At 37.5% G+C, this 27698-nt stretch overlaps 1 protein-coding gene across 4 annotated transcripts in view; it reads left to right on the plus strand.

Annotated features, from left to right (window-relative positions):
• Positions 1 to 663: 663 nt before the first annotated feature.
• GABRB2 (gamma-aminobutyric acid type A receptor subunit beta2) overlaps positions 664 to 27698 on the plus strand; it is a 244314-nt gene continuing 217279 nt past the window's right edge. For 3 of the 4 annotated variants that reach the window (XM_081298704.1, XM_081298706.1, XM_081298707.1), the window contains exons 1-4: positions 1230 to 1324; positions 1999 to 2227; positions 2350 to 2441; positions 3458 to 3525. In XM_081298704.1, the coding sequence (XP_081154830.1) occupies positions 2151 to 2227; positions 2350 to 2441; positions 3458 to 3525 (237 nt within the window). In that variant the 5' untranslated portion in view covers positions 1230 to 1324; positions 1999 to 2150. Of the gene's footprint in view, positions 862 to 1229; positions 1325 to 1998; positions 2228 to 2349; positions 2442 to 3457; positions 3526 to 27698 lie in introns of those variants that run through there. The other variant, XM_081298705.1, reaches the window with a different exon arrangement.

The following is a 27698-nucleotide window of genomic DNA, read 5'->3' on the forward strand; positions in this document are numbered from 1 at the left end:
CGGACTGGGCACCACCGTCCCCCAGCTCCTCTCACCGCCACCCACCACAAGCTCAAGAGGTCAGCCGGCCGCAGCGAAGATCTGGCAGCAGTCAGGGATCTGGACTTGAAGTTGTCTAGTCTGGTGGTTAGGAACGCTGTTTCCGAAGTGCAATTTTGGTTTTACCTCTCTCCACCTGAGTGACCTTGGGCAGGTTCCAAAGCTTCAGTGCACCAATTTTTAAATCCATAAAATGGGGGCACTGAAGTGATAACTAAAAGCTAGGATTGTTATTAAGAGTTAATATAGCATTTCCCAGCACGTAGTAGGGGCTCTTAGTTAATGGTTACAACGTTTAGTAGTAGCAGTAGTAGTTAGAAAACTGCATTTTGGACCACTAAGCACTGTGGTCCAAAATGCAGGTTTGAGCTCTGGCTCTTCCAGTTCTTCGGCCCTGACATCCGTGCCGTGAGGGTCCCTTTCTCTGGAGCGGAGGAAATATTTCTTTAGTGAATTGAGTACCTTTTCCCTCCCTCACTCCCCATCTTAATCTTGCTGAATTCTCTGGGTCCCAGTAGCCGCGGTGAACCTACTGGGGCCTCAGGCAGGAGGGAAGAGGCAGCCTCAGGGTGTGCAATTCCCTCCGGGCTGGGGAAGGGAAGAAAGGAAGAGGTGGTGCGGACACCCAGGGAGAACCCGCCTGCCTCAGGCGGTCGCGAGCCTTTTCTTCATTTTGCCTGCCTTCTAGGGACCGCTGGAGCTTGTTGGATCTAGGGGCGCAATCCTTGAACCGCCGGGTGTCCAGCTCCCCAAACCGGACCTAGGGGTTGGAAGCGCCCTCTCCGCTTGCCGCCCGAGTGGGCGGTGAGCTCGGGCCGCGGGGTAAGGAGGGCGCGCAGCGGTGGGGAGTGTGCCTGCACGTGTGTGCGCGCGCGGGTGCGCGTGCGTTTGAGGGAGTGTGGGGGGCCTGGCCAAGGCGCGTCCCACCCTGCCGCCCACCTGCCCTTCCAGCACGGTGCCGCTGCCCACACCCTCTCGTCCCCCGCACCTGTGCTAGAGCACTGACCACCCCCCCCTGCCACCCCCTGCATCCCTCATGCCCCCATGTCCCATCTCCCCCTCATCCAAACCCCACCCTGCCCACTAATAGTTTCCCAATGCAGATTCAGACCCAAACCTGGAGAGACAGCCTTGCCTTCCTGCTCCCCTCGCCCCCTCCCCCTCCTGCTATAAATAACCAGTACTAGAGGGTCAGGAACGTCACACCGCCAGAAACCAGGACCCAGAGGTTTTCTTCTCTGGGAATAGGGGGCAAAGGGTGAGGAGGAAGAGAAAGGAATCGCTCGTGAGTAGTGAAGAAAAGACTGCTCTTTGACTCCTGAGACAGACTGAGCATCATTTTATTCTTTTTGTTCTTTCCTTTTTTTTCCTTTAAAAAAATGTTTTCCATTTCTTTCTTCTTCTCCGCACTCTCCCCACCCGCCCCAAATCCATGGGGTTGCTCCACACTCCTCCAATTGGTTTCTTTCCTCCCTCCCTCCGCCCCTGATTCCCTTTCCCACCCACCCCACCCCCACTGAATGTCCCCACCCCCACCCTAGTCTTGCCCCAGGCAGGGGATGCTATTCACCTAAGGAAATAAAGTTCAAACTCCTGGTCCCTGTCAGCCTGCTCAGACCCGAAGTGGGCTTCTGGGCACCCATTTTCCATTCGCACCCGACACCTGCTCTCCTCTAAATTCTTAATCGGGTTTTGCATATTTAAGAGCACACACACACACACACACACACACACGCAGGCACACACCGAAAACCCACAACCCGCGAGGTGCAAAACTGCCTCCTGCAACTACTGAAACTTACCAGACGCTGTAGTTGTTTTTGTTTTAACGAAAGATCAACAAAGATTTTACTCTGGAATGATCCTGTGGGGTGACTTTCTATATAATTCAAGTATGTATATATTATACATGTACATGCTTTTCCTTTTTCCCCTTTAATTTTTTTTTTTTTAAACAAGGAAATCTGCTCCGTCCGCGGCAGCCGCTGCTGCCCCTTTGATGTTTTGGTACGCCGTGCGCATGCGCCTCACATTAGAATTACTGCACTGGGCAGACTAAGTTGGATCTCCTCTCTTCACTGAAACCCTCAATCCCATCGAAAACTAAAGGGATGTGGAGAGTCCGGAAAAGGGGCTACTTTGGGATTTGGTCATTCCCCTTAATAATCGCCGCTGTCTGTGCGCAGAGGTAAGTGTCTTTTTCCTTTCTTACTTGGCGGAATTCTGTCTGCATACCTCTGTGAGAAGGATGCTGAAGACGATGTGCTTGCTTCCTTATTGATGCCTGTTTATTGTCATTTCTTTCTTTAGTGTCAATGACCCTAGTAATATGTCGCTGGTTAAAGAGACGGTGGATAGACTGCTGAAAGGCTATGACATTCGTCTGAGACCAGATTTTGGAGGTAATGGGGTTGCCTTACAAATAAGAAACAGCCCAGCTACAGCTGAAGCTGCCTTTTGAGCTTTGTGTGCACTCTCTTCCTCCCCCTTAGTTGAGGGTACATGTGGCACACTGAATGAATCTCTGTTTTCCCATATTGAAAAAGGGATCCAAACTTATGCTGATGTGTTACTATACAACACTTGAGAGGTCTTTCAGAGACCCTCTTAGTGTGGACTCAGATTTGGTGACTTGCTTTCCTTTGCCTTCACTGTTACAAATCCTTTGCTTTACTGTCTTTGCTTCGGTGAGAGACAAGCCTGTTAAGTTTGGTTAATGGTGTGCCCAGAGAATCTATCTTGCAGAAGGCCATCGTGAACATTTTTTGAGAACAAGATGTGCAGGCAATTGGTTGAGAGGTGGCATTAACCCCCTGTGCCCGCCTACTTTGGAAGAGTTCCTTTGGCCATGGTTTAAAGTGGCTTATCTGAATATCATCCACTCCTCCAAGCTTTAGCAGCCTGAGGAAGAAGGGGAGGGGCTGTAGGGTAAGAGGGTAGGGGGGCAGCTGGGGTAGGTAGAAAATGACATCTGTCCCTGCAGTCCTAAATATAATGATATACTCATTTAATTTTGCTTTAGACTTTTCTGGCATTCACAGAGTTAAAACCTACACACCTAGGGGGTGTGGGAAAGAATGAGGAGGAGGGGGTTTTGATGCAATATATAAAAGTCCTGTCCTCTAGAATGATTCTTAACCTTCTCTTAAGTTGTGTGCATTCACAAGCTGAGACATCTACACATGTAGGCAGAGCTGGAATCCCTCAACCACCAGCACACGTGTGTGCATATTCAGTGGAGCAGTTCCTAGAGGAGTGGGTGTCTACCACTGTTTTTGCAAAGCAGCAGGAAAGTGAAGCATTTGAGGATTAGCAGTGGAGAGGGGTTTGAGGCAGGGTGTCCCATGCCTAAAAGACAACTCTTGTTAAGAATGAATAAGTTCTCAGAAATCACATGGCTGACCATGTTGGTTTGCAGGTCCCCCCGTGGCTGTGGGAATGAACATTGACATTGCCAGCATTGACATGGTTTCTGAAGTCAATATGGTGAGTATGGAGGTTTATGGCTATGTCTCTGCAGACCTTTGATTAGGAATAGGGTTAAGGAGGGAGCTGGCCATTGACGGTGGGATATGTGGGAATATATGTGTGAGGAGGAGGAAAGGGCATGACATTTTGCCTTGAAATTCACTGTGTTTGAGGTTACAGTGCTGGGTCATTTTGGTCCCTAATATTTTTCTTTTCAACCTGATTCTGACACTTGGGTATTGGTGTAGAATGAGAAAAATGGATCACATGTTTGCTCCTGAAAGGCAACCACATGCTGGAGACCCCTGCAGATGTGACCTTTCTTAAGGCTCCATAGAAAATTCAGTTCATGAGTGTTTTTTTTTTTTTTTTTGGATGGGGTTAGCTGAAGAGAAAAGGAAAGAGGTATTTTTTATTATCATGTAACAGAAAAATTATTTGACAGAGAGTATAACCTACAAACTAAATTATGGTACAAAGAGGCTAAACAAAAAAATCTTGGATACTGAAGCCCACTTGTTGCTTTTGGAAATCACCTACTTATAGTTAATGACAACCCCATTCCCCATCCCCACGGCTTGCCACAGGCTTTAACCCTTTTAGTTCATGAAAACAAAAGTAAAAATTATCACTCAGTTCCTAAAAGGCTGGCTAAGTTCCACGTGTCATCTCTGGTCACTTCTGGAGTGTTATTCATCTTGTGCCCTAAGCTTGTATGATTTATTGACAGCTTCTTTAGTGGTTACCTTCCTGGACTTGGGGCTAAGAGAAAAAGCCTCTGTGTTCCCCAAACGGGAAGCACTTGTGGGGGGTTTGCTTCATGCAGGAGCGCCCCCTGCTGCCCATGTTGGAGCACTGCAGACATGCATGATGATAAGTGTCCCAGATTCCCCCACTGAGGTGGGGCATTTCTCTGGTAACTTTTCTAATTTAAAGTTTTTTCCTTTGGAAAAGCCCATCTAGAAGGGCCACACTTTGATGTAAATCTCCAGAGTTACTTTTGACAGAGCACACAGCACATTTAATAATATTGTGAATCCTTCTGTCCAGAAGGTGGATGGATAACTAAAGAAAGGGGATGTAGTGTGTAAGATTTTATGCAGACACTTCTTGGCCAGCCATCAGGAACTGAGAATTAGGACTCTTATTTATTAACTCAAGATGGTCAATGTACCAAACTGCTAAGTTTCGAACAGGCTCTCAACATCACACACGTTTCCATATTCCCTGAATTTAAACAGGAACCTGAAATAACCAGTACAACCCTTATCCATTGCCCCCAAATAAGTGATAATGTGTGTTGGATTATGTCAAGGTTCTGAAGAATTTTATGAAAACTTAAAGGAATGTTCAACTATTTCAGCAATGTTGTAGTGGCATGAATCTTTTTGTATTCTAATTATTGGGAAAGTTTTTATGATATAGATGTCAATACTGACCAAAGACAATATTGGATGTGCAGAACCACACATTATGAGATTCCCTGTGTGGAAAGACAGTATTTGTTAAATGAATTTCTCAGCTATACAGATAATCACTTTAGGGGGATTGAAGATTTTTCATCAGTTTATATTCTGAGTTTCAACATAAAAATAGGAAATGGTACCAATGTGGGTATCTCCTAAGTTCCAGGTACTTGATTCTAGATTGTGTTGCTGAAAACAAAGTTATATATATAAAGTCATGTGTGATTCTGTGTGTCCTACATGTGGTTGGATTAGACACTTTTGTATGTTTTTTTTAAAATTTATGCCGTTTTCCTGCTCTCAAATTATGTTTTAATGCTTGCTTCCTTAGAGGATTATTAAAATGGTGTTTTGTGGGAAAATAATAGGAAGAATCTAGAATCCAAAGAGACAATCATGAGATGACTAGAGTTTATTGCAATAGGTTAACTAAGCACTTAAGTGAGTTCCATAGAAAGTTGTTTGAGTGGTAGAGTTTTTGTTTTCTTTTTCTTTCTTAAGTTGTATTATTTTTTCCCTTTATGAAACATTTTGGAGAGATATCTCAGGTGGACTCCATGCCAAGACCTGCAAATCAAAATATAGATCCAGCTAAGGAGAGGTGTCATCATTTAAAGCTATTTACTGTGGCTGAAAATCATGGGATGTTGAAAGTACAAAAATAAATGTCAAGTTGTAAATGGGACAGCATTGCAGCATTACTGATTAGAACCGAGTGTTAAAAGTTTGAAGCCAAGGCTGGGGTTGTGGCTCAGTGGTGGAGCACTTGCCCCACATGTGTGAGGCACTGGGTTCAATTCTCAGCACCACATATAAATAAATGAATAAAACAAAGATCCATCAACAACTAAAAAAATATTTTTTAAAAAAGTTTGAAGCCAGATTCCTTTCTTAGCCTAATGCTAACACTGGTGGATATGTTCAACTACATTGTAGCTTGTTGAAAAATGAGCATCATTTTAGCTAGCAACCCAAAGAATCTAAAACTAATCCTCCAAAGAAATTTTTTTGTTATATCTGTTGCTGCTACTTTATTTTTAAATATGGTTGCTTGCTTCAAAGCAGCAGATGAGTAATTCCATCACTAGTGCTTAAGATGATGTTTGTAGTATATTGTCCTTTGAACACATTTCTAAAAGGGTTAGGATCTTTTGGTTAGTTCCATTAATTATTTAAGTTAAATTTCAGTTGATTAATATGCATATCTCTCCCTCATTATCCTTTTTGGACTGCAGCCTCTGGTAATTGTAACTTTCTTATTCTAGCACATCTTTCTTTGAAGAATGCTGGCGCTAGACCATTTTAAATTGCTGTTGACTCATTTGTGTTGAAGAAAAAATGTCCATCCATGTCAATGTGATGCTTCTTATAAGTGACAATGATGAAAAGACCCTGGACTGAATCAGGAGTCTTGGATGGTAGTTGTACTGCTGGTGCTTAGTCATACTGAGGATAGTCACAGCCTGAGTGAGCTCAGTTTCCTTCTTGTTAAGGGAAAGTAATAGTCCCATTTTACCCATCTCAGGTGACCACCAGAATTAATAAAAGATATATGTGAATGTATTGGTGTTCTACGTGTCTTTGCATTGATAATCTACCTCTTTAGGTCTTAGTTTACTCATCTTTGGAACGAGAAGGAGCATGTTCAGTTCACTTCCAACTCAGAGTTACATGTGTCTCCTGCTTGGTTTGTAATAGCAACTCTACTGTGTATAGAGAAGTTTCAGGAAAACTTGGGGATTTATAAAAGCATTAGGAAAATGCAGAACTCCTAAATGGCTTAGAGTTGAGAGTTCTAAGGAAGGTGGCAATTGTATCCAAGCCATGAGACTCAGATGACTGTCACCCCATGAAAGATCTTTGGAGGAATGAGACTTCAATTAGAATGCTCCTGAGCAGGAAGCTTGGCTTTGGAATGAAATATTTTTAGATGTTTTGGTTAAATTGGCAGGAATCTTTTTGTTAAGATTCTTTGATGAAAAGTGCATTTTAAGATTCAAATTTGGCTCTGAGGATTATGGACCGAAATAGCTTTCTCTTCATTTAAAGCAGATTCTTCTCCATCTTGAAGCAACACATTTGCCAACCAACGAGTGAAGCAATATTTCACTTTTGAGGAAAGAGTTCTAGTAAACACATATACAAATTACCTTTTTATGGAATGGCAAATGGAGAAAAGTATCGCTTTTTTTTTAAACAGATGTTTCTTGCATCACCAGCTGCACAATTAAAAATTCCATTCAACCAATACTTATTTAGCTGCCACTATGAGCCCAGCATGTGTAAGACCTCAGGGACAGAGTAGTGAACAAGACCAGGCTGTCCCTTGACCTCATGAAACTTAACATCTAGGTGTTCTCTAATCTTAAATTCCACATCAGGTGCTTACTGTGCTTCTGCCTAGCTTAATTCTGCTCTTTTCTCTAAACCTTTTCTGCCCAGAAGGTACACAAGTGCGTGCACAGTGGTCTCTCTCCTATCAGTTCCTTTGTTCCTTGTTCATTTCTCCAGTCATTTCATGCTTGGTATCTCAACTTGACTTATATTTTAGACAGTTGTTCTATCTTATTCTGTCATGTTTATAATTTATTTCTAGACAAGGCACTGTCTCCTCCAGTGGGTGAATGCCACAAATAATGAATGAGGAATTCACTTTCTTAGCAGGAATTCATGGTTGGTCACCACACACTGTACTATCTATGTGGATAAATAGAGCAGAGAATCATAGCACTCAGCTTTGAGACATTCACCATTTAAAATATCAGCATAGGATCACAAGTGCTTTGAAGAGAAAATCGACAGAACATAGTAGGCATATAGAATACTGATGCACTGCATAGAAATTAGCTTCAGGATAAAGGGGTTAGAGATCTGTGGATAAATGTTCCAAGCAGGGGGAAAAATGCAAGTGACACAGGAAAAATAAATAGTATTAGGGATTTGAAAATAGGTTTAAATGGAGCAAAGGGGTGAGAAAATTGGCGTTGAAGCCACAGGGAGTGGCCAATTTTGTGTTTACCCAGTAGTACAACTTTTTTTTTTTTTTCCCAAAGGCAGTAGGGACCCAAGAAGGGGTGCCCTTAGGAGAATGACATGAGCAGATTCACACCTCTAAGAGGTGATGTGAAGGGTGGCAGGTGGGCTCATCTGGAGCAAGACTTAAGGTTGGGAGATGACATGGACACCTGCTGCAGAAACCCGGAAAGTATTGACAAACTAAGAAAGGGGTAAAAACGAGCAGAGGTGGAATTAGTGTATTTACAGAGTAGAAGTGGATTTTAGTAAATCCCACTTCCAGTGGTTTCATTTGTCACTACAGGGAGGATGGGGAGAGCAGTGGATGCTAGGAGGATGAAATATGTGTGTAGACAGTGAGTTAAGCTTGGAAAGTGCTGAATTTTCCTTGCACAAGGAACCTCCAAGTGGAGTTAACCAGTAGGTGATTCCTTAGCTAGGGGGATTGCGATGATGAGAGAGACACGGCACTTATAACTGAATGGGCACAGAGAGAAGAAACTGGGCAGACAACCCAAAGTGAGGTCTTGTGAGCACTGTAATTTTCAGTGATAGGAAATCATAAAGGAGCCTGCAAAAGAGATTAATACACCGCTCAGGAGCAGGCGGAAAGGTAGAGTAAGGCCCTCCTGATGATAAAGCAACAAGAGCATGTGAAAGAGCAGCAAATGACCAGCTGTGTCAGATGCCACGAGAATCGGTTGCAATTAGTTGTGAGACTCGTCTCCCAGATGTTCTAAGAGGACACGTTGGTACAGTGCCGTCAGAGGAGGTTTGGTGGATGGAGAATACACTTTTGGAAAGTTTGGATCTTAAGGGAATTGGGGAGGAGGAAACAGATGAAAAGGAATCCTGTAAGTTGGAGGGAAATACTGTTTAGAAGGAAGCAGGTTGAGGATGAAGAGGGGAGGTGGGTGGAGGAGCAGAAGGAGGCTGAAGGCCTCCTTGCCTGAAAACCTTCAAGTTCTTAGTGACAGGAGACACTTTCTACTGAGATTCAGGGATTAAAATTAGCTGCTGTGAGGAAGAGGTGAGTGAGGTGTCTCAGGAAGCATGACCATGACCCTGATGAAGGGTGTGTGAACTCAGTGGCTACCAGGAGACTCTAATTCTATACGAGCTGTTCTTTGAAACTCCTACTCTATTTGGGCAAGCTCTTTTCCTGACTGCTTTTTCTCCTTCCCCTCCTCCTCCTCCTCCTCCTCCTCCTCCTCCTCCTCCTTCTCCTCCTCTTCCTCCTCCTCCACTGTGTATATAGTGCTCAGCAATCTCCATCATCATTATCAGCAGCAGCATTGGTATCACATTAATATAATAATATTACCTATTTTTTATCGAGTCCCTAACTTACACAGATATTGTATTAATGTTCATCATCTAAATCAGACTTCCTGTAGAAACTGAGGTTCCCTACAATCAAAAGGGGAACTTGAGGCCCAGAAAGGTTAAATGGCTTATTCAAGGTCACACAGGTAGCAGGTGATCATTTTCCCATCCCCGGTTCTTAGCATGTGGTACATGCTGCTTTTAAATGCAGCAAAGCTTTCTTCTTTGATCATTTCCATTCCATGCTGACCCTGTTTCTTCACAGCTATTTTTATTCTTGTTTTGGAGACAGTGAGTGGGTCGAATAGAACTAATCCTTCACGAGATGCTTCTGTTGCTCCTCTCCATCTTTATCTTCAAAATGTTTTGATTTTACTAAAGTGATTGTTTCAAGTAGGTGTTTTATTCAGTATGGGTTAAATATAAGACACAGTTCCTGTCCTTGGGAAACTTATATTTTATATTACATTTACTTAGCAGAATTCCCAAGGAATAAAGGAAGATTTATGTAGAATCTCAAGGAGTTGGAGGTGTTGCTCTTGTCCTCAATTCTTTCATTGCAAATGGGTGACATTTGTTAGCTATCTAGTAATATTTCTAGTGCTTCAGCAAATTCTGTCAGGTAACCATACAGGTTAATAATTTATGATATATAACTGCAAGGAAATGTTGCTTGATTCATTCTCAAGAACATTGTGGTTTTAAGCTTTGGATGGGTGTAGTGTAAAAGACCACACCCTTTTTTTGGGGGGTGGGTAACAGGGATTGAACTTGGGGACACTCAACCACTGAGCCACATCCTCAGTCTTAGTTTTAGTATTTTTATTTAGAGTCAAGTTCTTACTGAATTGCTTAGCACCTTGCTTTTTGCTGAGGCTGGCTTTGAACCAGTGATCCTCCTGCCTTAGCCTTCCAAGCTGCTGGGATTACAGGCATGCACCACTGTGCCTGGTTTTCTTTTTCTTTTTTTCTTTCTTTTCTTTTTTTTCTTAAGATAACACTTTCAGTTGCACTTTTTGTTTGTTTGTTTGTGGAGAATGAATAATTTGTGCATTTTGATTGGTTGTCCCTCAAAATAGTTCTCTTAAAGGTGGTTATTTTCACCTCTTGCCTGACCCTTATATTTCATCAATTTCAAACATCTATACACTTGATAGTTTCTCAAACTGTTTCTCTTGGCTAATGCTTGGGATAAACCCTTACTGTTACTTTATGCTACTGAACAATGCTTTTGCTTGACTGAGGCATGAAAATGAGAAGCTGACTATGGGCTTAGTCTGTCCGAGAAAGCAGGTAAGGGAAGTATCTTGGATTTCATAGTTTAAAAGTGCATCTGTGTTTTTTTTAGCTCTTTTTCCCCCAAATGATGAAATATTCCTGGGAATTCCCACATGAACATAAGTTGGAGAAAGTGTTCTTTGGTGGGGGAGGAAGGCTTACTTTGAGGAGGGACACAGTCTTGTTTTGCAGCTGTTCCATACCAGGTTTCTAACCTTAGTGGGGTTGACACTTTGAGCCAGACAATGCTGTGTTGTGGAGGGCTGCATTGAACACTTCATGACCTTTCACAGTGTCCCTGGCCTCTACTTCCTTGATGCCAGTGGCACCCTGGAAATTTCGAAAGCCAAAAAAAAATGTCTCTAGAAATTGCCAAGCATGCCCTGTGGAGCAACACTGTCCCCTTGAAGAAGCATGGTGTGAAGAGTCACAGTGTGCTATCTAGCAAGTGGAGGAAAGGAGGGAGGGCTCTTGAGCACAATCATCACTTTCACTTATGGTTAGTGGGATATTGTGGAAAAAACAATTTTAAAATACTAACCAGCATCCATATCCTCATCTTTTCATTTCACCTGTTTTAGTTTGCCTGTGTTACATCCTAGTTCTTGTTTAGTATTAATATTTTGCACATTGCACTTAGTTATCTTGTTGATGAGATGTTACACTGTATATTTTAACTTAATAGATCACGGTTATCTTTACAATGCTATTTCTAAAAAGTACACAACATTTCTACCACCCATGTCAATGGGTGTATATTTTTCCAGTCTTTGGTTTTACACATATGTGCTCACACAGGAACATATTGGCAATTTCTTTGCCAACGGCCCATATTTTTTTTCAAAATGGGAATCTATTAAATCCATTTTGTAGTTTGTTAGCCATAATTCTACCGGTAGACTATTTGAAAATGAAGTAACATATTATTTTCTTTTACTTGTGCACCATGAATGATAAAATGGAAGTCAAATTCAAAATAGAGAACTGAATTTAAATAATATGGAGGTTTAAGTATGTATTTGTCAATGTTATTTATTAGCTTGACCTATTACTTTGACACAGCTAATCTTTACTCAGCTTCTATCCTGATATTACTCAGATTTTCCAAAATCACACTGTTTTCAAATGACATAAACAAAACTTTGAAGCAGGCAATTAAAAGAGGAAGAAGGAATTAGAAGGGTAAGAGTTTTTAAAGATAGAAACACAAGATATATTTTACTTCCAATCATGCATTTTATTGGCAAACTATGTGTTTTATTAAATAAGGAGATACATGAGTTTACACTATGCTGTCACAATTTATATGGAAGAATATGGGGGATGTGTTGATCCATTGACTTGCTCTGGTGCTCTGTTTTGCCACATTTGGCATTTCCACTGCCAAGTCTCATTTCCTTGCTCTGTAATTTGGCACCTACTGCCCATTGTCTTGCCAAGAGGCCTTAACTTAGGAGTAATTCTTCAAGCAATTGAAGATGAAATAAGTTCTCTCCTTACACAATAGGAACAATTAAATTAATCAAGTTTTAGAGTGAATCCACATGTATCTTAAAAAAGTGATATGTGAGTAAGCCATAGAGGAAGATCGAGAGATTTTGAGCCCGGTTTCTCTGCATCCCCAGAGCTGATTTCATTCCTGATAATTACTAGATGCTCAGCAAATATGGACCGAGTTTGTTGGAGGAGTCGTTGAAGGACTATCATAGCCTACCAGAAAACGTGTCTCAAGTCCTAATTAATCTGGCACTGTACCAATTAGGCTGTATTGTAGACTGTATTGTAGGCTGTATTTGAGACAGGTTTAACACCAGAATTAAACCTCTCTCTAGAATCTAGAAGAATTTATCATAATTGCCTAAGGGAAAGTGAGGGAAAGATGGAGACAAGAATGTTTCAGAGGTGGGACAGGAATGTGGCATATTCCTTAGATCTAGAACTAGAAATAAAGCATCGAAAATTAAATTTTTTTACAGTTACTCTTAAACTTTTTTGCAAAATAAAATTATCAATCTGGTGTTAATATTCATATTTTCTGAATCTATGCTCAGAACCTGATTCAGCAGGTCTGAGGTAGTTTCAGGATTCTTCATGTTTACAAGCTCTCTAGATGACTCTGGTGGAGGTACTATCATGGAGGAGGGTGTTGTGTTCAGAACACTAGTTTAAGTGAAGTAGAAGTGAATATCATCACCTATAACGCAACTGGATAACAGCTGACCGTCTCTGGTTGTAGTAAGGGTTTTTGCAATGATAAAGACCCAATTGTACTGAGTAGCTGGGATTTGTAGAGGAAAATTTCATGGAAGAGCTTGAACTAAGAAAGAAGTAACAGGACAATTTGAATAGATGGAGAGTAAATAGAATTGTCCTGTTGGAGAAGGAAGTGGGACATGGACAATATGAAAAATGTCATTGCATGTTAGCAATAATGGGGTTACTAAGAGACAAAACTCTAGGGTGTGTATGGTCATCTCATTTAACACAAAGAAATCATACGAACTAGGAATCAACATTGCCTCTTACAAATCTGGAAGCTAAGCACTAGAAAGGTCATCTAATTTCTAAAATTCCACAGGAAGTAAGTAGATAGGCATGCTGGGGTGCATATATATGGGGAAGTTTTATTGCATACTACCTTGAGAGCTCTGCAGAGCAGACATTAAGATTTCTTAGGTACAGGCTATGACACGAGTCTTAAGCATTTTCACAAGAAACAAAGGAGAAAGCATAAGAAACTTGCTTAACGTAAGACTGGGAAAGTGAAAAAGTATTTTCCTTTAAAAACTGCCATTTAGAATATCTTCACTAATTTTATTGACACACATGCTATTTTTAGAAAAACTGAATTAAGTCTATCTAATAAGAGGAGGTATGAACATTTTTTGGTACTGTGAATAAATAGATAATAGCAACATGAGTTACTTGAAAATGTCTGAAAAACATCAGAACATATTGGCATTTTAGTAGACACATTGCTATATGATTTGTATAATCCTTCCTTGTTTCAAAGATGGATGATTGCTTGGTTAGTAGTAGTGGTAGTATCACATACTTTATGTGAGTAAAATACCACTGCATCCCTTTCTGTCATTACTTGCAGCTGCTTTGTCATAGAGCTTGAATGTATGCTTAAATGTTAAGGCCTGACTGACGGAGCACCTTGACGTTGATGCCTCCAAGATCGATATTTCACTTTTTCATTGGTGCAAGATCATTAAGTAAAAAATTTGAAAAGTGTTTACCCACAGATTTCTCTATGACTCTGTTAGATATCCATTACTGTGGGGGAAAAAAAATACCTGAGGTAATCAACTTAAAGAGACAAAAGATTTGTTTTGGCTCGTGGTTTCAGAGGTTTCAATCCCTGGTCACTTGGCCCTGTTACTTTGGCCTGTGGCAGCACAGTGTGTCTGGAGTATATGGCAGACCAATCCTGTTCACCTCTTGGCATCCTGGAAGCAAATAGAGAGGGGGAAGAAAAAAGAGCCTGGTTCCAATGTTCCTCTCAAGGTATCCCCCAAGGGCTTAACTTTCTTTCTCTGGGCCCCACCTCTTAAGTGTTCCGCCTGCTCCCAGTAGTGCGAGGAGCTGGGGACCTGTACTGTACACATGGGCCTTTGGGACACATTCCAGACCCAAACTACAGCAACAGTTTTAATTAAATGATTAGTCTCTAAAAGTCAATTTTTCACTCTGCTACTTTATTTTTACATTTAATTAAAATGATGTTATTTCTATGTAAATCTTGTTATTTTGGCCCAAGCACTTCAGAGAGATAAATCTGTTTCATAATTATGCATCTCTTAAAATTATTGGTATGAAATACCCATTAATTCATATCTATTATGATTATATTTCCATAAGTTTATGTAATTTATTCCATCTCTGCACTCTCAATGTTATCATAATTAATATCTCATCATGTATGAATATGTCATATTCTTATACTAATATATGATGGATCATAAAATTATAAATATGTTCATTAATATATTTTGTTATATTGACCCTATCATTTCATATAGATAGGAAGATTTAACTAGAGTTAGTTATTAGAGCTTTGAATCTTTTCTAATAAATTAACCTAAAAAAATTCCATTTTACAATGAAGGTTTCATGGATATCACTTGAAAAAATACTTCTAATGTTTATCTTTTAGTATTATGTAACAGTTTCCTGAGTAGGCCCCTCTTTTTGTAAGTCATCTGTATGTGTTCATGTATATGCATGCACACATTTATATATGTGAGTGTACAAACACATATATACATGCATATATGTACACATATATTTGAATGCTTATGAATCTAAAGTTTGTCACATATAAGGTTGTAATTTTGGGACCAAGTTGTGAAAATTAATTCATAATTTTGACCATGGAGACATCTATCCATGTCGGTCTCTAGTAAGAACTAATCATTATTGCGCACTTACCATGGGTTCAGTGCCCACGTCAAGATGCATATTATGTTTTAACTAAATTAAACTTCACAATAGCTTTATAGCTGAAGGAATCTAACTGTGCTTCTTTTACAGAGGAGGAATTTAAGTTTTGAGTAATTAACTTAAATTAATTAAGGCTGGTTATTGCTGAGACTTAAACTTCTGGCTGACCTGCTCACTACATGTATATGTATCTGATTCCCTACGTACATCATGTGATGTATTATTCAGCAAAATAGAAATTTAAAGAAGATTTGGTAAAAGTAAACAAGTTATGATATTTTTATCTCATACTCACTTTGACACTTATCTAAATTTTTTCACTTCCCATGAAAATAAATATTAATCTCATGAATAGTAGCAAATTCAATGCTGTTTCAATTTGCACATAATTCTACTAATGGGAAGTATTGCGTAGTGGGATTTAAACTGAGATAATTTAAAAGTGATTGATGTTTTCTATGAGTATAGTCACATTTTCTTCTATGTTGCAATCCCTAAAGCATCAACACAGAAAGAGTAGTGTTTCAGTGTGTTGTGTATCTCTTTCAAGAGGAAGAGTTTGTTTTAAAGTTGGAACTAATTTTCCTGATTCTTGGGACTACAGGTTAAGTAGGTTGGCAAAGGACTATATCAGATTGTTAGATTTTAAGCAAATTGCAGAAGTCATCTTTCAAACCTACTTGTTTTTGTAAGGGTGCTGACTTCATCGGCCCATTTATTTTTCAAGGAATATTTTTTAACTTGAAACTTGAATGAAACAATTTATGGAACATTTGAAACAAATATCATAAATAAAAAGCTGACATGATAAAGAATTTTAAATATGAATGAACAGATGCCAATTATTAGGTTTTAAAATCGAATCACTGTTTCTTTGTACTTGTCATGGAATCCGCCACAGTTCAAAAAATGAAATATTAGTGCTCTATTCTCTTTTTCTTCACCTACAAAAAGCTTGGATATCTATTTTGAAAATGTATACTTCTGTTTCTTTGGCCAAGTGAGCATTTGAGTTGCTACATTGGAGGAAGATCTCTTGCAGGGTTCTCTGATGGGCTGTGTACATCATTTCTCTTTCAAGCGTGGTTAAGCTTCCGCACTTCCCACACTGGTGGGATTGATGTGCTGGGCTATCTAAATTTGAGTCTAGCTCATTTGTTGGAAGAATGCTCCTAAATGTTTACTTGAATCCCATTGGAGTGCCTATATGGCAAGCCATTTTTAAAACAGAATCCACTAGAGAATGACACCTTTATTTTAAAAGTCATAATATTTTAAGTTCTTGCCAAACTTACAGATGAAAGATCTATATAGAATTTGAGACCACAAGAAAAGCAAAAAGTTACTTTATTTCCTTCTGATGCTTTCTGGTGCCTTTTCTTAGACCTCAGGTTTGAGAGGCCAAGTTCTGTTTTGTAAGAAATCTAATAAAATCATTGTGCCGGCTTCTTTTGAACACTACAGAGAAATATTTTCTGGCAAATGTATTACTGTCTGGTTATTTGGAAAGATCAGCTCTCATTTTAATATCTTAACTGACATGTTTTCTAAGAGGCCATACAACTCTTCCTATTGATTTGATGAGTCAGTTTTGAGAACCATGTTTTAAACTTAGCTTACCTTGCTTGTTTACCACTGGCTCAGATTTTCATTCTAGGTAATCCAGTTTGGTAGAAATTTGTTGTTTTATGCAACTTTCTTCCTCTATTGGGTTCTTTAGTCAAAGTGGTAAATGTTGTAAATATGTCCTGCTTTTAAAATTCTCAGATTTGGACAAAATACCTCTTCATTGATCATATTCTCATTTAAGAAAGTAGCAACAATCTCTGAGCTCTGGGTTTCCCATTCCATTATCATGTTAGCGCACTGTGCCCTGGAGGTAAGAGCAGCCTCTGCCTATGCTGTTGGACTTTACAGAGAGCAGCATGAGACCAAGAGAGGGAGGTGGAGAGAATTGAAAGGATGAATATCTGTGGCTTCAGTGTCTTAGTTACTTGAGAAATAAAAGGCCTTTTTTTGTACATCATAGCTGAGTTTTGTTTGGTGTGCAAGAATATTAAAGTTATGCAGCAAGGATATGTACTATAAGAATGTGTAAGAATCAGAGAATTGTTTTTCTTTTTTTGTGCTGGGGATTGAACCCAAGGCATTGCACATGGTATTCACACACTGTATCACAGAGCTACATCCCTAGTCCTTGACCTTTTGAATTTACATGACATGGAATAAAATATATATATATATACACACACACACACACACACACACACACACACACACACACACACACGTGTTGTTGCTCTGGGTTTTTAAGCATTTCATAGTTTATATACAAACATTTTATTTTGTAAGACTCACTGAAATACAGGATTTGAAAAATTGTATTATAACTCAGACACATAACTGACTTGTCACTGATTCCTAATTACTGAAACTCACCATTTCTTAAGAAATACTGTGAAATTAAATGCTATTTTAAAGTTATTTTGCACATCATTTAAAAAACTCAGTGAAATAAGAAGTATTGTCACATTTTACAGATGGGTAGGCTGAGGGTTAAAAGATTTCCTGGAAGATAGAATGAACTATAACCAAGAAAAGACAGTCCCCTTTGCAGCATCTAGAAAGTGCTGGAACCAGGATTGGAGCCTGATTTCCCTTATTTCATTATTTTTGTGTTCTAAAGTTAAGGAAAGAGAATTTGAAAAAAAAATAGAGTGGATGGGCCACCAACTCATTATTCCAGAATGATGGTCCATAGTCCACATTCCAACTTCTCTGATGATTTTTGAGAAACCCAGAAAAATCAGACAAATTGAGTGTATAGAATATAGTCTTGTAGTCTTGCAAAAGAAGATGGTTCATGTCATTTATGTATCAATTTAACTAATACCTGTTTCAGCATCACAAGAATTTGTGGGTAAATTGAAGGTTATGATTCATATTTTCTTCATTTTTGTAAATCATCTTTCATTTTTGTGGCATGAATTCAATTCTTACTCAAAACAGAAATCTGTTCTGAAAGAAGTGGATGCTAATCCTGAGAATTAAGAGCAAAATTAGATTTTGACTAAATTTTACAAGAGGCTTTCAGAGCTAAGAAAACATCAACCCTCCATGTCCTACTTGCTATTTTAATGAGTCAGTACCTCTCTCAGAATACTCAGTCAACTGATGATTAGCATTTGTATAAAATAGTAATTGTGATGCGTTTCAAGATCAGTTCAAAAGACTTCAGTCTGAATAAGCTTGTGTTCAAATTTGATAAGAGTATGTTGCTCAAACAAAATGTTTCTACTTTCTTTTTCTTTTTTCTAGTTTATCACATATCCAAATGGGCTGACAAAAAATAAATAAAATTATGTTAGATATAGCATATATGTAAAATATTGTGTGTGTATGTCCAGCATTTAAAACTAATTACTAAGTCCCATGTTTCTCTAGAGAGGAAACAATACCAAAATGACATTGCATTTTTAATTGTTTATTTCTGTATTTATTCTGAAAATATCAGTAGATCAAAAGCAGGAGTTCTGAAAGTTCTGGCTTTGTCTCATATTTGTTTCTAATGACATTTAAGACGGAACAAATTTCTTAAATTCTAGACAATAGTTTCTATATTGGGTAATCAAGACATTTAAATGAAAGCTGCAAAGTAACTTCCAAGTGATACGTTGGATTTGTAAAGCAGGTTGATTTGTCATATACATTTATTCATAATTCTGTATTGATTGTATTACTTATTACTGTCCATTATAAAAAATAGTAAATATAATAAGTAATACAAAATAAATTTTTTAAAAGTTTTTGATAGTTGTAGATGGACAGTTGGCTTTATTTTATTTATTTATTTTTTATATGGTGCGAAGGATCAAACCCAATGACTCATACATGCTGGGCAAGTACTCTGCAACTAAGCTTCAGCCTCAGCCCTAATGTAGTATAATAATATCATCGTTGTTCAGAAATAATTACCTTCAGACTTCATGGGATAACACATGAAATGAAACAGAATGATATCACATGTCATGTTCTAAAATATAATTTTTGCATTTACTATTTTGTGAAATTATTTTGATGCTATCTCCAATTTTTTAATTGTTGCATAAAAATTCATCATATGCCTGTGCTATATTTACTAAATCAGTCTTCTGTTGATGGATATTATGATCATTTGGAGAAATTTTGCTATTTTGAACTAAACTATATTGAACACTCTGTATGTGCATATTTAATTGTAAAATTATTTCCCTTGGCAAATTCTTGGTAATTGGCTGACTGGCCCCCATAGCATGTACATCTTACATCTTGATACTTAACGACAGAATTGTTTCCTTAAAAATGTGCTAGCTTTTATTCACATTGCCATATATGCATTCAGTTGACACACCCTCACTTCCGCAGTCTTAGGTTTCTCTCTCTGCATGTATGTTTTTTTTTTCATCTTTGCTACTCTGATAGCTAAAATTGGTTATTTCCTGCAATAATTAAGCTAACTGAAACTCAATTTTGTGTTTAAAGGCCATTTTTAATTCTTCACTCTGAATTGCCTTTTCATATCACTCACTGATTTTGTTTCCTTCTTTCTTATTGATATGTTAGGACTTAATAATAAGAATATAAGGCCTTGTGCCATATATAACAGAAAAATTATCTTGTTCAAGAACTTTGTAAGTCATGTGTTTTATAGTCCCCAAACTTTATATTTGTGTGCATTAGCATATGTTAATTTTTTATTTCGTAGTTTCTGATCTTTGGTTTCAGACCTTGAAAATACTTGTCTTCACCAAAATTTTTAGAAAAAAACTGAAGGAAATGGAGATCTAACAAAAACCTCAGAGAAAAAAGGAGCTCAGGAGTCCAACCTGGTGCAAGTCTCCCTTATCTGCCCAAATCCCTGTACCAGTCAGAAGTAAGCCCCACAAAATAGCTGACCAACCCCTACCATGACCTGGCCCTCCCAAACCCTATAAAACTCAGACACTTGTTGTAGCCAGTCACCATTTTCCCTCTTGAAAATGTGCGCCTCCTGCTGCTTAGTAAAGAATCCCTGATCTGTTGAAGTCTTGTCTCCTTTTATTTTTTCTTTTTGTATTCTCTTTCATTTGCTTTCAATAAGCATTCAAATGTGCTTTCAATATTTTAAAAATTTTTTCTTACATTAAAATTAATTTGAAATGTATTTGGGGAGAAGTTCTGAAGCAGAAACCTGTATGTGTAGGTGGGTAGATTGATAGTCGTCACAATAAAATTTCATAAAATAATCTATTCTTTCACTAATGGTTACAGGGTTGTTTATCATGTGGGGAATTCCATAAGCCCTTAGGTCTATATTTCTACTCTGCAATTGCTTCATTAATATTTGTACCAGTATCATGTGAGTTTATTTATTCTTAAATATGAGATAAATCTGATTATGTATATACTTATTTATATTTGATCTTCATGAAAAAGTTAAGCATTCATAAAATCCTTAAATCTTAGTAAGTTCAAAAATACTACCACTGTTTTTGTGAAGATACTAAATTTTTTTGAGGAATATAAAGGAAATTTACTTCTCAACAGCAATGGTTCTTTCTATTGATGATATTTCTTTCCATTCATACATATTCTTTTATGTTCTTCAGTAAAATTTTATCATTTTCTCTGTGCAGGTCTTACACATTTCTTGTTAAATTTATTCCCATAGGCCCTCCATAATTCTTGTTAAATATATTCTTTGGTACTTTGCAGTTTTTATGATTATTGTGAATGGGATTTTTATATGCAATGATTATTTTTTGATTCTTGGCCAAATGAACAAATGTCAAATAACCCCCTGAGAACATTCATCTTCCAGCTTTACAGTTCTGGATCCCATTTCCATTTCAGTATATGCATGAGACAGCTCCAGTGTGGCTAACACACTAGAAAGACATATGCAGAGACCTCATGCATTTCTTTAAAGTTTATTCTATTCTTAATCAATTTCAACATGTAAACAGTGATTGTTCCAATTTAATTTTAATCCTCTGTCTATAACTCACTTGGCCCAAAGAATCAACATGAATTACCACTGAGAGTGTAATCTTAAAGTTCCCTTCAATGATTTTAACTTGATCCAGTAAAATTTAGATGAAAACTATAGCCCCTGCTTAGGTTATTTCATTTTTATCTTGCATATTGTAAGTGCTATAACAATAAGAAAAATGTTTTAATATAGTCAGCAAAATCATTCTCGTGCTATGTCTAACCTTTATTTTCTGTTACTTGAAGGATGAATGATTTATTTATAATTTGTGGGTAAGAGATATCTCATGTTGACAACAGTTATAGTCAGAGAATAAAACAGTGTAAGTGACACACTGTGTATGCATCCTTGCCTCACATAGCTACTTTTGAGTGTTGACGTGGCTGGATTCAATACAAAAAACAGAATATGACTTATATCTGGTTTTTTTATCACCTTAAAATTGAGGACCATGAAGCCCTTCTATTATAGTAGTCTGAGGTGATAATTGATTTGTCATTTTGAATACATTGACTTGCTAGCCTGTTTTCCTGAACAGTTTTGATGATCATGTTGATCCATTCATCTAAGAATGTCTTAGTTGAGCATGGATTTCAAGATTTCTAGAAAATAGTTCAAAATATGTTATTGAAGTTCAGAGGAAATATGTCCTATACATTTTAGGAAATTTAGATTCTTCAGGTGAATTTTAACCTTTGTTGTGGTTAAGTCAGATATACCTTCAAGAAAAAGCCAAAAGTGTCAGAAATTACAGGAGAGAAGCATTTCTACAAACCAAGCCAGCATTGTTCATACTATGAGGCATTTGGCTGTTGTGGACACACATGTGCACACACACACACACACACACACACACACACGAGAATATAAAATGGATTATTTCTTTTAAAAAGAGCTTATAACCTACAGGTTTGATACTGGCAAACTACAGGAGTAAGATGGGATATAATTTAAAATGATAATATCTTATGGGTCAGCTTGAAAAGATTGTACTTTTTTGGACAGGAAAATATGCTTCCTGTAACTTAGTTGAGACACTTGAGAAGAAAGCTGATATTCCATATAGTTTTGCATGAGTTTACTGATTATATATTTAGCCTTGCAAAAGAGAATGTCTATCCTGAATGGATGATTTATTAAAAATCAATGTGCTACTCTTTAGTGATTTCAGTCTTCCTTCTGAGCTGATGTATCAGACAGACCTGGTCTTTTGACAATGAAGTCTTGGTTCTATATATGCTAATAAAAAATACAAATACAGTACAGCCATAAATAGCATAATTCTGCATATCCTAGTGTCATCCTCTCCAAAGTACAATCAAGAGGGTGATTGTGCCTTGTGTTCAAATTTGTGTTGTATTAATTTATGAAGTTTTATGACCTAATAATATATGGATGCTTTTAAGAAGATTAATATTTTGATTAATATATGAATTAGAATCAATAAAATCTTTATATGCTTCATCCAATGGAGCTTTATCCTGCTGAACAATTGATCTCATAGACTCTCCTTAGGGTAGTTATGATCACTTCTGTTTCCTTAGCTGTTCCAACCATAGGCAGGTTTAGCTAAAAAGGATCTGACTCAGAGTTGTTACATAAGAAATGAATTAAATTAATGTTAAAATAGCCAATAATCCCTTTTATTAGTGCTTCTTTCTCCTAAGAATTTATGGTGCAACCAAATTATAGTGTTGTTCAAAAGTTATCATTGCCTGCATTTTTCAACCAGCAATTTTTACTCAAGGTTGTTTCAGCTGAATTTTGGAATTTGTTCTGGAAGCCTTTGTACTGCATTATCACAGTAGTCCTACAGTTATGTAAGACTCTGCATATCAATAGAGGTGACAGTAGTATATGCAGAGCTCTTCAAAGAATGCTTCTTATTTGTTGGCCAGCAGATCTAACTTGACATCTTTAGGCAGACAGTATTTATTTCTGAATTTTGTGCACTGAGATTGTGGCTAAGGTTAAAAACAAAACCCAAGAGCACAGCTAAGCAGAAGTACCAGACTGTACATAAACTGTGGTTTAATTGTTGTGACTGAACTGTGAGAAAATATACCATAATATTTGAAATGTAAGGAAAAACAGGAAAGTCAGCAGTGAACTAATTTAGCCTATCGCATAAATAAAGTTTTAACTTAAGTCCTTGACAGCCTTTTAATACTGAATGTCTTTAAAATTGGTTGAATTGTGTTTAAGGAACAGAATGAAAAATAGCCTGAATCTTATTGCCAGATCAGAATTAAATGCATTTGGTTCTTACCTTTCCAGCTAGTGGAAACACATTTTTTTTCTTAAAACTGATGAAGACAGGGTTACATTAGAAAATTTGTAAAGTGCATGCTTTTCCCTTGATATTTTTATAAACACTGGTAGCATCTCAGAGCAGTTGAAGTTCTGAGATATGAAGCTTAACTCTGTTGCTTACAACCTATGTAATGTAGTCCAACTTAATTAATTTATCAACTCATCACTTTTCTCATCAGTAGGATGAGAAAAAGAATGGTATCCACCCCAAAAGATTATTCCCAAAATTTAATGATTAATACATGAGAAGTCTTATTGACTTTCTCTACCCATAACAAATCTTCATAAATAATACCTACTAATAATATCACATACTCACACATTTAATTTTGCATGATTTCACTGCTTATTTAGAAGGGGAACCAAATCCAGGTACCAATATCTTGAAAAGCATGTGAAAATTTAATGTTCGTAGAAGCTGTTTAGTGGAGAGGCACTAGGGTAGGATTCAGAAGACCTAAATTCCAAATCTGTCATATACACTCACTAGTTGGTGACCTTGGGTAGTATTTCCTCATTTTCTCCCTTTCCTTCCCCCGCCCCCCTTAGCTCTAGTTCTATTTCTGTGGGTGGAAAAAAGAATTGCATTAATATATCCTTCTAGTTCAGAAATACTGAAAATGTTTAAATAATAACAAAAACCAATAGTTTTTTTTCTTTAAATTTCTGAATGTGCAACCGAAGTTGAAAAGAACAAGGGAAGAAAAGGGCATTGCTTGTAAGGTTTTGGGGAAAAAAAAAAAAGCTAACTATGGTTGTGTTGTTTATCAGAAAGTGTGCTTCTTTCTAACTGAATGTTTTGCCTTGTTTTTCAGAATCAGTTCTTTGCAAATTCTGTAGAGTTTTGGTGGTATAATCCTCCCAAGGTGTTCTGTCTGCAGGAGTCTGCAGTAAAATTGTTAGGCACTAATATTTCTGAATACTAATATCTGTTGACATGTCTGAAAAGAATTTTATGGAAATGCTAAAATGTAAAACAGGAGACTGGCTCTCCTCATAGCTCTTTCTGATGTAGTTTTGTGTCAAATCACATGTTTAATCTTAATTGTGTGATAACACCTAGGGGATTATTAAATGTTCATGAGGCCAATAAGAACTCTATCTTCAAAAGATAAAGGTCCAAGGTTCATATACAGAAAATAACACCCTTTTTTACTAGAAATAGTACAGGTTTCACCCAGGGAGATTCAGGTGCCCCAGTGCATGGCTGTGTGGTGTCTATTTGGCTTCTGTGATCAAGGGAAAAAAATAGAACTGATTTTGCAGCCATGCCAGAGAGACAGCTCAGTCTTCTCTCTTTTGTATGGAAATAGTTGCCAAGGTCATTTTCATAGTGCAAAAAATAGTCAAAGAAAATACTGATGTTCAGAAGATATGGCTCTTTCTCCTTTCAAAGTTAGGTTTACCCACTTTGCTGATGCAGAGAATTATGACTTTGACATTACAGACTTGCTCAGCTCTCCATCTCCCAAGATTTGGTGTAGATTTTGTCCTTCAGCTTGCATTAAGACCATCACCTTCAGAACTTTGCTGTGTTCAACCAATGCTCTTTTCTGGTTGAATATCAATACCACCTCCAGTGATGATACCAGTGTTAATATTGTCACCACATTTGACAAAATTGAAAGTACTTTAATATAATTTCCCACCATATCTGGGAGGCAGACATAACAAGTGTTGGTGTTTTCCATCTCTTTCTGTCTTTCCCTCCCTCCCTCTGCTTAGAAAATAAATTCCAGAGATGTTAAGTGTCCTGTTAATACTGAATGTCACATGTAGAAATTCTACCAAGTAGTAGTCTTTTGACTAGAATTCTGATTTTGAAAACTAGTTATGAATTAGTGATCTAGTTATTAATTCAGGAAGCATATTGTTGGAAGATTAATCAAGGAAAATATTTTTCTTTTAAAATTATTAAGAAAGAGAGATGAAGGTGCTCATTGGTAAGGTACTTAGAGCAAGTACCGGATACATTTCTTTAAAGAGCTGGTGAACTTGGTAGTTAACCCCAAAGGCTCAGCTAGGACTTACTAAGGAGCCTTTCATTTTGATATCTGGAACCTGGAGAAACCAGTAAAACTAATGGGTCTCCATGGTCCACAGATTTCTCTAAGTTTGAAGAACTGACACATTTGATCAAGCATCATAAATCATTGGTGTTCTTAGTCATAGTCAACAAAGTAGACCTCCTGCAGACAAGCTACAAAATCAGTAAATATGATTTGTTAGACCTGTTTTCTGAGCAAAGTATTGCAGCAGATATTGATTGCTTGGCAAAGTTTATTGATCGCTGAGGCCTAACGCTGTGATGAGGAGCTTAGCCACGCTCTTTATTCATTCATTTCATGAGGCAAATATGCTTTCTCCATATTTGTGGAGCCTGCACTAAAAAACAGAGCTTTGTTCTGGGGGGTTAGCCAGAGTGCTGTCATAGATGTACGTTTCAAAACCATTTTACAGAATATGTTCCAACCCCAGCATTCGTATATCAAGGATTTGTGAATATAGGCAAGTTATATAATCTCTGAGTCTCAATGTCCTCAACTGTGAAATGAGGTAATTTCCTAGTTGAAGTTCATTGAAGATTAAATATGATAATAGCTGTATTTTTTAGGGTATTTTCTCTATACAGGAAACATATATAGAGAAAATATATGTTTAAAAAATATATGATTAAAATCAGCTTTGATACATGTAATGTTGCCATTGCATTATGTCAAAAGGAGCATTAATCCCAAAGAAGTTATGGAAAAAGAAGATGTAATGATAGGTAGCCAATAACTTAATATTAAGAATTCGAACAGACTAAAATAAGCAATAATTTTTTTTGTTTTCTGACTACATAGTTTCATGATAATTTGTTCTTTTTTAAACTAAAGCATACAAATGAAAATTAGCAAGGCAAATGTCACCTTCCATTTTACCAAATTTGTATCCCTTCATTTTATGAAGAGCTGAGTATCACTTAGGTAAGTGTTGAAGTTACAGGTGACACAAGCGGGTACTTTGACATCCAGCTTTTTAAAGATACTCTTCTCTACTACTAGAAGCAACTGCAGAAATACTTTCTAATTATCTAACACACATAATTTCCTATCCAGTTGGAAGGTATGGTTGTTTTTCTTTTCAGGTTGGTCCAAACCTTTTCTTCTTACCATTAATGTCCTTATATCTCACTTTGCATTCAGTTAGCCAAAAAAACAAGTAATTATGGCTCATTTTATGTTCTTTTCAGTACATAATGTAATATCAACATTGGTTAAAGAGGGAAAACCAACATTGATTAAGAAAATTGTAAAAAGAGAAAATGAGCATGGTGTTAGAGTCCATTAAAAAATGCATTTTCTGCTCCACTTTGACCTTGCTTTGCTCATTGGAATGGTATCTTGGACTTACATGTTTAAATCATAAGATTTATGAATTCAACAAATTTCATAATGACTTGCTAAGTTTTATCTTTCCTCACCTTTGCTCATTTTAAATAATTTTTTGTCTTCTTAAATTGTGATATTATTATTTTAGTTCCCCATAAAACAGTCTGTGGGATTTTTCTGAATTTAGATTTGCTTCTTTAATCTGCATTTCCTTTAGCTGTTAGGAACCATTTATTGATTGCCCTCATGTCTCATTTAATCACTGCTCAGTCTTTAGTGAGACTTACATGCAACATGATTCTTTAAAAATAGTACACTTCTGTAATATGAAAATTGTGCTGATTTCCCCTGCATCAGAAGACAGGCAGCCATCTTTAGTGGGAGAATGATTCTTGAAGGGTAGGTAGCTAGAGGACAGCTGACTCAACCTACTCTATAAATTCGTGAGTATATTTCTGGTAAACCTGTACATGTTTAAACAAGGGGTGGTGCCTTAGTGTAGAATAAATACAATCACTGTACTCCTAAGCAAAGTGGTTTTGAATTGTAAGATAATCAAAAGAAATGTTACAGAGCTACTCAGTGTCTACACATGTACATGGATGGATTTCTTTTCTCTTTCCAAGAGGGATCCTCTACCCTCTCACCTGCCTGTAATCACCTCTTTTCTGTTATGTGCCAGATGGCACAGCAGTTTTCAAGATAGTGACATCCACACTTAACTTTTCTCTGCAGCCTCCAAAGTGGCTATTGGAACAGGTTCATTACCACTTCATAAACTCTGCCTCAAGGCTACTTATCAACCTTATAAAGCTCAAAGGTAGTTTATATGTTGATACCTAAGAAACAATCCATACTGCTTTCCAAAGCTCTTTGTTTTGAGTTGATAAATACCAATTTAAATTAAAATCTAATATTGGAGGTGCATCAATAGCTTGTGCTAAGTGTATGGCACACATT

The sequence above is a fragment of the Spermophilus citellus genome (assembly GCF_964194105.1).
Source record: "Spermophilus citellus genome assembly, chromosome: 1".
Lineage (NCBI taxonomy): Eukaryota > Metazoa > Chordata > Mammalia > Rodentia > Sciuridae > Spermophilus > Spermophilus citellus.